This window comes from Lepeophtheirus salmonis, chromosome 13, assembly GCF_016086655.4.
Source record: "Lepeophtheirus salmonis chromosome 13, UVic_Lsal_1.4, whole genome shotgun sequence".
NCBI classification, from domain to species: Eukaryota; Metazoa; Arthropoda; class Copepoda; order Siphonostomatoida; family Caligidae; genus Lepeophtheirus; species Lepeophtheirus salmonis.
In genome coordinates this window covers 41,599,599-41,611,740 of record NC_052143.2, presented here as the reverse complement: position 1 = coordinate 41,611,740, position 12,142 = coordinate 41,599,599, and the positions used below count along the sequence as shown (strand labels likewise).

Here is a 12,142-nt window from a genome sequence, read left to right as displayed (position 1 = left end):
AGGAGAATGATCCTATTTCCTTCACTCCCAGGGATCTACTCAAATAATAAATATAAATAATAGATTCGTACATCCTTGACATTCTCCGTGGTTTCACTCACTCCGTGATGATGATAATGATTACAACATATCCCATTCTGTGGCTTACTCAAGCAAGCAATGAATCCTCTTCTTAAATGCGTATTGCGGTTAAGTTGATATACCGTCGATGATAAATTAGGTCAATTGTGCAATTCCAAAAGATTCGTACTTTTTGACGGGAATGGTAAATATCCCACAGTAATGTCGCAGTGCGTAGGCTTAAATCCCATTTCTTCAACTTCTCCATGAGATAGAGATAGTCCACGAGAGTTCTGCGTTGTTTTATACCATGAATGTATTTATTGTATGTAATCCTGTCTCAAAAAATAATCTAAATATATTTTAAGGATTCTCAAAATTTATATACCTTAGTTTTTGGTTAGTTAAATCCCTTCCCTCCTACAACTTTTATTGTAGAATATTAATTGTATTTATAAATATGAGGAAAGAAACAAAAATAAAAGATTTATTTCCTTAAAATGTTTCTCTTATCTTGACAAATTATTAAAATATTTCCCTTCTCCATGTATGTACACATGGCTGAAACATTGGCTCGAGATCTCATGAGTTTGATAAAACAATAAACTAATTTTTTTATTGTTGTAATATTGAAAAACAGTTTTTTAATTTATTCGTTTATTAAGACCCTGTCTTTTCTAGCTTTTTTTGAGGGGCTCCATACTCAATTTATAAATTCTACTAACTATAACATCCCAAAGTCTATTATGTTCAATTAAATTATAAAGTGCCAATACTTGGTCAATCTACCTTACACCTCAATTAATTATGACATTAATAATGGCATAAGAGAATGAATGAGGCCCCTCTGGGGATTGGTAGGTATTTCTAAACAAATCAATAAAACAAAGTGACTTTTGGTTGATTTAAATTAGTTTGACTACTACAATAAAACATTTTGAGTTACCAAGATGACGTTCTTTATCATTTTCCACGTGACGTATGCAATCCGGAATGTTCTTGGTTTAATTAAATGAAAGAGTTAGATTTTGTAGTTAGTTATGTAATAATTTATGGTACACTCAGCGCCCCCTATTGGGCAAAAATACTTCTCGTAGCAAACTTAATTTGGGCAAAAATGGATCATGTGGGATTCGTTTCGCCACTTGATATCTTATAGTTAGTTTCTAAGACTACATGCACAATATATAGCTAAAAACGGCTTCAAGTTCTTGGGACTTAAGGAAATAAAAGCAATATTTATCTTTCTTTCCCCCTTCTCTTCTGTTCATAGCGGAAAAATCATAATCGAATCTTTCTTCCTTCTTGTGGAAAAATGTCAATTCCTTCTCTTGATTTTTTTTTTCATTACAACATGATGATATCATTTCTAATATTTTTTGAAGGTCCTTTCATGGTGAAAATTATTTTATTTTTGTCAAACAAAATATGAATTTATTTTATTAAAGTACACAGCCATTTCCTTAAGTGTAGAATAATTTACTTATTAAAGGCTACTTGGTCTCTTTAATTGCAAATTGAGTTTGTGTGTTTAAAAAATTACTTTGAAAATATTACCAAAAAGTTTCACTTCTTCATATGATCATGTACAAGTAAACACCTTCAACAAATTGTGGTTTTTGAGAAATAGAATCATTAAAAACACATCCGTCGTCAATAACATGATGCATGTGTAGTTTGAATGCATCACATATCCTACTAAAAACCAAAGAAAATTATACATAGACCAACCTCTTGGCAAAGGGGGAAGGGAGAGTCTTTGATCCTTATTTAATTAACTGTAAAGATGATAAGAGAACGCTTGACCAACTTCTGGAAGGAATTATGGAAAGATAATATGCGTATCCACATCATGATACAATATGTTTTCAAAACACAGAGCAGTTGAAGCATAAAGTAAAAGTTGGTTTCCCTCTCTTCGATTCCCATTTCATAATGATATTGACAAAAAAAAATCATCAAATATTTTACAAATCTTTTGAAATCATTTTATATGAAGTAACATTTTTCTCTTTTATTTAAAGAAGTTTATCATCTTCTTGTTTTTTTAAGGAATTTATTATCTACATACCTTTGCACGCTGTTTTTGATTGATCATATACATTGATCTATGGCCCACAAATGCATTATTATAATGATACAGGATTGATGTTTTTTATATTTATACCTCAAGTGCAAAAAGTTTATTTCCTTGCCCTTGATTTTTTTGCACAATTTCCCTCACATTGCTACTGTGTACTTTAATTTCCTGAATCATTAAATATTTGCTCATTAAACTTTTGCGTGCTTGTTAAAACAAAGGCAGGTCCTCCAACGTCTTGTTTTGTTTTTTTGTTTAAATTTGCGAAATGCTTTTAATGCCATTGATATATACCAGTATATACTCAATTATAGTCATTCATTCCGCTTTTTAAACCAAATAAGAAATAAAAAGCCTTATCTACATATTGACGCATAGGTTTTTTTCTTTGCAACTTACATTACTCATAGCTACATAATTTACAATAGTGTGTTTCAGAATTGCAGTAACAATGTAATTTTAAATGGAGGACAACACAGTCTTGGTATTTGGATCAAACTAAGCTGATGAAGAATGGGGTTAAAGATTTTGGCATTGTGAGATATTAAGAAACTATTTCATTCAACGTTCTTGAATCATTCCTAATTCCTTTATTGTCGATCGATTATTAAAATTAAAAGTCAAGTATGGGCTTGAACTCAAACTGAGTAATTTTTTATTTTATAAAAATATTGAATAAGTAAATACTTCTGCACTACAGTATATATATATATATCCAAGTCAGTGGTCGAGATGGAGAAACACGATTACTCATCAAGTAGTGTTTTGCGTATTTGAAAATATTCAAAAATTATTTGAACACAAATAACTCCAACATTTAATATTTTATAGTGCTATAATTGGTCCCATCTGTTTTTCCCGTTGTTCAAGAAATCCAAATAGGTACAGTTGGTTTACATCGGGTATTTGAAACCAACTCTGGGACTGTGTATGTTAGATTAAATTTTTTATTTATCTAGTAAAAGGGTTACTATCGTTTTGTCGTCATAAATTCATATGAATGCAAATATTGACATGCATTTCATATGGAGTTGAAATATGATAAAATGATAGTAATATTAACGGTTTTAAATGGCACCACAAGCCCTAAAAACGTTATCAAATTCTTTTTCGTTAAGCGTATATTCCTTGAAAAAGTACAACTCAGAAAAAAAATGGGAAGCTAGCCCAGATAATGGAAACATTTTGTTATTCAAAACTGTGTTTATTAAAATGATTTACTTATCCCACAACCATAATTTGACTGTAAAATTAATATTACCAACTATAATGATGTATAATAATTCCTACATGGAAGAATTGAGGCAGCGATGTAGGTCTATGGATGTTATATTGAAAATTATTATGTTATTAAATAAACAAGGGTCTAGTAGGAAAATGTAAATATTTCCTATACATATTAGTTGTTCAATTATTGAAATTCAAAATTTTAGTATATTAAATCTTTAATTTAAACTTTATAATTATTAGTCAATATCAACATCTCAGATGTTAACTATTTATCTTTATTTAAAATTCTATTGATATTGGTCAATATCAACATCTCAGAAGTTAACTATTTATATCAATTTAAAATTCCATTGTGATATCAATTTTGAAACGGTCTAATGTTGAGTTAGATATGGTCGTATCAAGGCTCTCCACGACCATTGAGAAAGTAAAATAAGTTTTCAGTACTTACACGACTCAACTAATGTGTTTTTGTTTTGTTTTGCAAATTTATTCTCCTGGTAGTTATTGATCTATGCTTTCATTTCATAGAATGGTTCAGGTGTGGACAATTTATGTATTCGTATGTGTTACCTTTGGCGTGTACATAATATAGAGAAAGGAGAGGGAGGGGGGGGGGTTATTCATTCGCAAAAAAAAATAACAGTTCCAATTTTGAATGAATCAATACGAGAATGCATTTCCACGCAATAAATGGATCTGCTCGCGTCATGCTCAAATGTGTACGTGGGCCAGTTCAATGTAGGTTTTTCCCCTTCTATATCTGTCATTGATGCTATTATAATGTTGGTCAAAATCCACAGTTTGTCTCAATATATGTATTCAAATATTGCTTTAGCCTTTTTACTCCTTAGCCCAAGAGAGTTCGTTGTTTTAAATATATTCTTTAAAAGGGATTGCCATTTCAGATCTAGAGATCTGTAAATAGGAGGGAGATAAGGCTCTATATGGTGGGCTGCTGAGAGTAGGGGAAAAATAGACAAACTATCCATGTGTAGAAAAATGGTATTGTTGGACATCATGGTAGTTCTATGGATGTTTGAAAAACCCTCTTATCATATCAATAATAGGTACAAAATGATAACAATAATTGTATAAAAAGATTTGAAAGACACACTACATATGTACATACTAGGGTGGAGGAGTGTAGTGTTGGTGTACATAGTGTGTTTTTTGGGGAGGAACGGAGTGTGAAAGCATTTGTGTGGGTGTACTGCTGCTTTAACTGTTTTGTTGTATATTAAAGGTAGCGCAGACCCGGTAGACTTTAGAACTTTGATTTTAGTTATTCCTCACCATTCAAAAGTGTATAATCTGCTGTGTTTCTTCATCTACTGTCTAAATATGCATGTGCCATTTTTGTTTGTCATTAATGACCAGGATCATCATCATTCTCAGTATGAGTAAGGAGGAAGAAGCTCCTGATGGTAGTAGTAGTGGTGGTTGGTTCTTTAGTTCTGCATTGTTCAACGGAGAAGGAGGAGCCTTTCTCTCTGAGGAGTCATTCATTTTTATATTTATCTCACTCTGTCTATTAGTTATATTCGAACATTTGAGAAATAGATCCGTTGACGACAGGGGTTCATTGAGGAAGGAGGATCCACCCTTCCACACTATGTGTGAATTGTAAGACATTTATCCATATTACATATAATCTTTATCCATGTACTTAAACTTATGTAATACGTCATTTTATGCTTGATGTAGATTTTATGTCAAAAAATATAAGAAGAAAAAAAAAAGAAAGAGTTTCTAGTCGGCTCAATTGACGGCAATAAAAGAAGAAACTTCATACATACGTACATTGTTTGAAAAGAAGCCAATTTTTGTTTCCCACTTAAAACTAATAATAAAGTATAATGTTGTTCTATTATTAAAGAAATAAAATATTAATATTTAAGTACACATATATATATCTTATATATATTTATATTATATTTATGTCGTGTATAAGTTGCAAATCAAAAAATGATTTGAGTTTTACAATTTGAAAATGACCAATGAATAAGTATTCGATGACATACTAATGAAAGTCCATAGTTTCATCACCTGTAAGAAAATATAAGTAGATTTTGTATATTTTAAGGACATGCATTGATTTTACTCTACAATATATAATAGAAATGAAATTGCTGGTAATTAAAATGACTTATTTTCTAATTAAATAAGGTGTTATGGGACATGCAAATTGTAACTTGTACAATCTTCTTGTTGTACAAGTACAGCATATTTATTATTTAAATAATAAAAAAACTCTTTTTCATCTAAACTAATCCTTACTCCCTCTGTTTCAGATATAGTACGTCTGAGGAAGTGACAATCACGTCTTCATTTGGAGATTCAGAAATGGAATCTGACGAGGATGAAGAGGACGATGAAGATGAAGAAGAAGAGGAGGAGGATCTTGACTCCGTCTCCATTGTTGTTGCAAATAGTAGTGGAAGTGGAGGAGGAGTATGTTCTTCTGAGGCCAATAGCAGCTCTGCAACCCTCCGACATCATGGCGGGAATAGTTCTCGCTCTAAAGCTCCTCGACCTATCTCTGCAGTTCCTAGTGAATATTCCGATGTGAGTACAAGTTCATCGAGGACTTCAGAAGGGGAAGATGATGTCCTTGTGCCATCGAGTAATGGAGGACAGGAATCCATCATCCTCGAGTCTAACGGAGGGGATACAAACTCCAATAACTCTAATATTAATATCAATAATAATAACAATAATTTAATTGGAGTCAATAATAATCATAATATGAATAATCACCACAATAATAATAACAGTAATAGTCTGAAAATGGAAAGCTTTGGGGCTGTGGATAATCGACTAGATAAGGCTCATCGCATTGCAAAGGAATTACTCTCTACTGAGGAACAGTACGTCCGGGTTCTTTATCTTATTGATCAGGTAAGCTGCTCTACATATATTCACATATTCATTGATTTCCGTCTAATTGCAAATAATTGCTAGCCAATCCTCCATTATATATACGAATTATGAATACGATATATTCATATTATATATCTGTTTAGGATCTTTAAATATAAAACATTTTAGTATCGATATTGTATAAAAACTAGCATTCATACAATGTGAAAATGTGTTTTTTCATGCAAGGTAAAATGAACTTGTCATTGGAACATTATTCAAATTAAAATTTGACTTCATAGTTTGAAAATCTGTAAAATTTGGAATACTTAATTAAGAAAACAATGACTGCTCAGATAATTTTGAGATAGATTGGATCTCATTTTCGTGAGGTTCAACTCAGCTACTGAGAAAAACTTTATATTCAGTTCTTGTCAGTGGATTCCAGCCATTCAAATGTAGTGATCTATTTTTGAACAAGCAATCAGGAAACGACTCAGATTCTTAAAATATATTATATATTGAGTCATTTTTTTTTACAAGAAACTACCATATATATATTATTTATTCGTGAAGTAACTATATACTCCGTAAATTCTTCATCGAAGAAGAAATTCACCCGGTCGCCATTTTTTTCTGAAGTTATTACGAATACTCCTACATACATTGCTTACAGCGGAATTATTAATGGTTATTAGTTAAGAATTGTCTAACCTCAATTCTCTTTGACATCCTCCTTGTAGATTTAACCACCATTGACACGGTATTCTTACCGCGACCACATTTGGGTTCAAGACCCACACGTTGGGAACGACTGTTCTAAATTAATCCAGCACAAGTAAAAGTTTTCTATTCTTTTAAATATGACCTTAAAATGTTCAAGTCTGAATTTGCTTCCTGCAGTATTGCATTTAAGGAATGATTAAGAAGATAATTAGTCAATTATACGAGCATATACCTACAGCCCATTGCTGCTCTCTCAATATCGATATTAGCTCTTCGCTATTGATACTGATATCTTTATTCAATATCAATATTTGTCTCTAATATGTATGTACCGGGTTAATATTCCTTATATGAAATATGTTAAAAGCACGCATATATATCAATGTCTTGAAAGTGTCATGAAAATGTAGAAAGACAATGTTAAATCCTTTTATTAAAAGTTCAAGGCAAAATGCATCATACAAACATCGCTTGTGGTTTTCCACAATCTATTCTAGGGTCAGACTGCGGTTTGCTCCTCATTTAGTTCATGTCAACTACATAATTTAGTCCAAATATAAATATTATGTAGGTCATAGGCGATATATATATGACTTTTTGTTTTGTTTTTGCAATTAAATATCATTTTTAGTAAATACATAATGATGGTTTGCATCTAAGGGATGCATAATTAATTCTAAAATATTTTGGATGACTACTCCTTTGGCACAATCCTCTCTTTTATGGATTTTAAGCTGTGATTATAATGGGTTATCTTATTATATAGGTATTAGTTATTGAGAATGAATTATTTTAGACATATCGTCAGGATGTATCCAATCTCTTTTTGCATTCGTGCGTATTTAAGGTTCAATTGTTGTTTCTGCGTTGTAATGCTACAGATATACAAATAGAAACACGATTAAGTCATATTGTAAATTCCTTGCAATATATTACTTGATGTAACTCATAAATTTCATGTATACTTAAGTATAAGGAAAATAAGTTTCACTTTTTGTGGAAAAATAAATATATAATAATAATACATGGAATACCAACTCCTAAAATATATATTGTTATTAAACAACTCAACCTTTTGGTTTGAGAGGGAGAAAGAGAGGAAAAGTGAAATCAAGTATTTATATATGTGGTACTAGTTGCATTGTTCATCGTTGGTCGTCGACGTCAGTTTGTGTTAGAAAGTATATTCTTGACTTGTGGAATGAATAACTATTATAAAACAAAAACGCATCTCCCTCTCAATTTTTCTTCAGTAATATAACGTTAATATATTATATATATTTAAAATACATATATAGATTGTATTGTATACGTTTTTTTTATTATGTAATCTCTGATAGAAAATACTTGAATTAAAGTACTTTGAGTAGATCACATCATAGACGTATTTAGAACATATATGCATTCTTAGAGCTGTGTTACCTGTTTTCCTTTCAAAATATTTCATTGTTTTAATATTATTTTGCAATTATTCTTACTTACTTAAGACAAAATAATGACACAAAATCTACGCTTCATTTAATACATAAAAGAAGGACTTTAAAAAAAATTATAAATACTTATAATGACATTCATTATATTATAAAGTATTAAGTCGTATATATTTTACGACTCATAATTGACGATTAAGGATAAAATATGTATATTTATTTCTATATCAATTTTTACGCAGGTGTTTCACACTCGAGTGGATCAAGAGAATCGTACACAAAATCTCTTCTCCGCTGATGTACTCCCTCAGATGTTTGCCAATATCAAGTCCATTTATAAATTTCACGCAGAGTTCCTTTTACCTCAGGTAAGTTTTATTTTGAATTATTCTTGGATCCTTGTTTGATATATCAATTCGTTCTTTCGTATTAGTTACGCGAGAGGATGGAGAATTGGAAGGGATCCAATCAAAGGATTGGGGACATTTTTGTGAAATTCTCTCCCTTTTTCAAAATGTATACGGAATATGTCAAGAACTTTGGGAGTGCTATACATTTAATCAATCATATCTATAATAAAAATTCTAAATTTGCTGGAATCATGGATGACATTCATGTAAGTAATTAAGGCAGATTTATCTTTTATTCTTTATTTAACATCATCATTTCATTATCCTCATTTAGAGCATGCCCGAATGTGGAAACCTGAGCCTTCAACATCATATGCTTACACCTATTCAAAGAATACCACGCTATGAAATGCTACTCAAAGACTATCTAAAAAAACTACCTGAAGACTCTGATGACCGAGAAGATTCCGAGAGTAAGTTTTGCTCAATGTCTATAAAATCCATTTTTCATTTATTTTAATTACTCTTCTTTCCGTGTTTAGAGGCTCTGCACCTTGTCTCAACTGCTGCAGCTCATGCCAATGATGCTATGAAAAGAATAGAAAAATTTAAAAAACTATTAGAAGTTCAGGAGTGTCTCAGCGGAACTGTGGATTTAGTCAATCCTACCCGTGAACTAGTCAAAGAAGGAAAAATTGTCAAAATATCTGCAAGATCTGGTGATCATCAAGAGCGATATTTGTTTTTGGTAATAACTTTTTTCAGGGATGAAGTATGTAACTATAATTTTGTCAATTATCATTTATATTTATAGTTCAGTGATCTTCTCCTGCTCTGCTCTCCTCGCCTCATTACGAATAGAGTAATTCCCTCAGGAACAGCTCCATTTCGACTTCGTGCTCGATTTGATGTGGAAAGCATTCAAGTCCTGGAAGGGGATAACTTGGTTACTGCTAATTCATTTTATATTCGAGATAATCACAAATCTGTTGAACTCTACACCCAGTAAGTTTATTTCTGTTAAGATGGTTTTCCAAATTAAATATATATTCATATATGAATTTTGCTTCATTCAATCTCATTATCCGTTTTATTATAGAACCCTTGAAGAGAAAGAAGATTGGTTAGAGGCCTTGTTCCAAACCATTAAAGAGCTCTATCAACGAAAATCTTCCTTGAGAATTGGCAGAGAGACTCTTAAACCTCTTGATTGCGAAATTGGACGTAAACAACCTCATCTTTTGAAACTGGATACCATTAGTAAATGTATGGATTGTGGACATCCATTTTCTATGATGAGGAAGAAGCATAATTGTCGAGCTTGTGGAATTGTAATTTATCCTAATCAGAGTCTCATTGTTTTATTTATTTATGCTGATTTTTTTCTTTTATAGGTTATCTGCGCTAAATGCTCTGGGCAAAAATTTCCTCTTACATTTGAAGAAAACAAACCCTGTCGAGTTTGTAAAACATGTTTTAACCTACTCAATTCAGCTGACTTTAGTTCCTGCGATTCTTCGCCAATCTCTTCCTCTTCCAATTCTCTAACTTCTGGAGTCAATCCCCCTACTGCCAAAGAAGCAGCTGCTGCGGCAGCATCTTCGAATGGAGACTCAAATAGTAATCTCCCTTCAAGAGTTAAAGGATTACTTGAGGTAGGATAGTTCATTGAATTGAATTTGTGTACTATTATCGTGAATATTCTTTTTGTAAATTTCTTTTCTGGTGATGGGAGCTTTTTTTTCAAATTTTCATTTTCTATAGGTTTCACCTTCAGATTCATCTTTACTGTGTGGTTATTTACAAGTTAAGCCCCTCTTTAATAAAGGGCCCTCTTCCAAACCATTACATCGTTACTTTTCTCTTAAATGTGATGGCCTTCTTTATTCTTATACCTCAGAGAGAGATCGACGAGCTTTAACCTCTACTCCTCTCCGCAATTATGGAGTATATAGGGGATCTTTGGAGCTCAAGGGTGACTCTAATGTCCCAGGAGACAAGGATCGAACAATTAAACTTGTTCATGAGCCTGGACCATGTAGAAATACTTCCACTTCTTCAACATGCTCTACAACTTCTTCCTATTCCTCCTCCTCCTCCTCCTCTTCTAACAATAGAAAAATCTACTATTTATTCTCTAATAATCTAGCAAGTGCCGAAAGGTGATTGGGGAAATCTTTAATTTTTTTAATATTCGGAGACGGTACCACTAAAGTTGATCATGAACTTTCAAAATTTATTTTTAATAAATTAATAATTGTTTTTAAAAAAAGACGATGGGCTAATCAACCTACTGGTGCTGTGTCTGATATGTAATATTAATTTTCAATTTCTTAAACTTTAGATTCTTTAATATGCTATATATATATTAAAGGACCTGGATATTAAATATATGTAGAGGTTGAGTGATTTAAAAAAATATATGAATTAATTCCGTTTAATTTTTATTTAGGTGGGCCGAGGCATTAAAAGCGGCATCCAGGGGTGATATCTCACTATGTAGCCCTTCTGATAAAGTTTCCATGGGTAGTAGTAATGATCTCCATTCATCATCATCGTCCCACATTGAAGGTCTGGAGTGAAATCCTTATTTACAAAAAAAAAAAAAAAAGTTTTTATTATCACTGTGATTATTATTGTCTATTTTATAAAAATATTATTATTATAAATTAATTATCTGTTAAATGTTTGCATAAAAAAGATTCTTTATATACATATACATATATCCTTCTTCAATTCCTTTCTTCAAATTTTTTTTTTTTACTTCCCCCACTAACAATTCCATATTATTATAATTTCAAACTACTTTTGTGTCTTCTCCAATTTTATATCATTATAAAAATAAAAATTATAATTATTCATATCCATTATGCAGTATTAACTTAAAAATTGCTTATTTATACAGAAATCCACAAACAAAACAAAAAACGATATGAACTTGTCAAAGTGCTTGACAAACTTTTTTCCTTCTTTTTCTATACTTATACATATATATATTATATATTATTTTTTCCTCCTGTGTAGAAGATCGGCCATTTTAACGAGAAAATTAAAAAATAAAGTTATTTTGACAATTCTTAAATTATTATTACTATTATTTCTACTTACTTACTTAAATAGATGATCAATATATATATATAATTACATACTTAACCCCAATTTCTCAATATATGTTTAATAATATATACATACAGATATATATATATTATAGTATCGGTGCTCTATTGATTATTATTATAATTTGTTGATTGATTTCTTCCCGCTTTTCCAATTTATATACATATATATTATATCTATATTTAAGAATCCAAAGTTACTGTATTTTCAACTTTTTCTTGAACTTGTTAGTCTCACTTATATAGAGCCACAATTTCCCCATTTTTTTCTTTGTCTTTCCCCCAAAA

General features: G+C 31.1%; 1 protein-coding gene across 6 annotated transcripts in view; it reads left to right on the top strand.

Moving 5' to 3' along the window:
- LOC121127520 (uncharacterized) overlaps positions 1–11,820 on the top strand; it is a 284,995-nt gene extending 273,175 nt beyond the window's left edge. For 3 of the 6 annotated variants that reach the window (XM_071893179.1, XM_071893178.1, XM_040722917.2), the window contains exons 3-12: positions 5,665–6,271; positions 8,631–8,756; positions 8,822–9,004; positions 9,073–9,211; positions 9,281–9,486; positions 9,553–9,743; positions 9,838–10,069; positions 10,133–10,393; positions 10,503–10,900; positions 11,191–11,820. In XM_071893179.1, the coding sequence (XP_071749280.1) occupies positions 5,665–6,271; positions 8,631–8,756; positions 8,822–9,004; positions 9,073–9,211; positions 9,281–9,486; positions 9,553–9,743; positions 9,838–10,069; positions 10,133–10,393; positions 10,503–10,900; positions 11,191–11,320 (2,473 nt within the window). In that variant the 3' untranslated portion in view covers positions 11,321–11,820. The remainder of the gene's footprint in view (positions 1–5,664; positions 6,272–8,630; positions 8,757–8,821; positions 9,005–9,072; positions 9,212–9,280; positions 9,487–9,552; positions 9,744–9,837; positions 10,070–10,132; positions 10,394–10,502; positions 10,901–11,190) is intronic. The other 3 variants (XM_071893181.1, XM_071893180.1, XM_040722918.2) reach the window with 1 other exon arrangement.
- Positions 11,821–12,142: the final 322 nt, after the last annotated feature.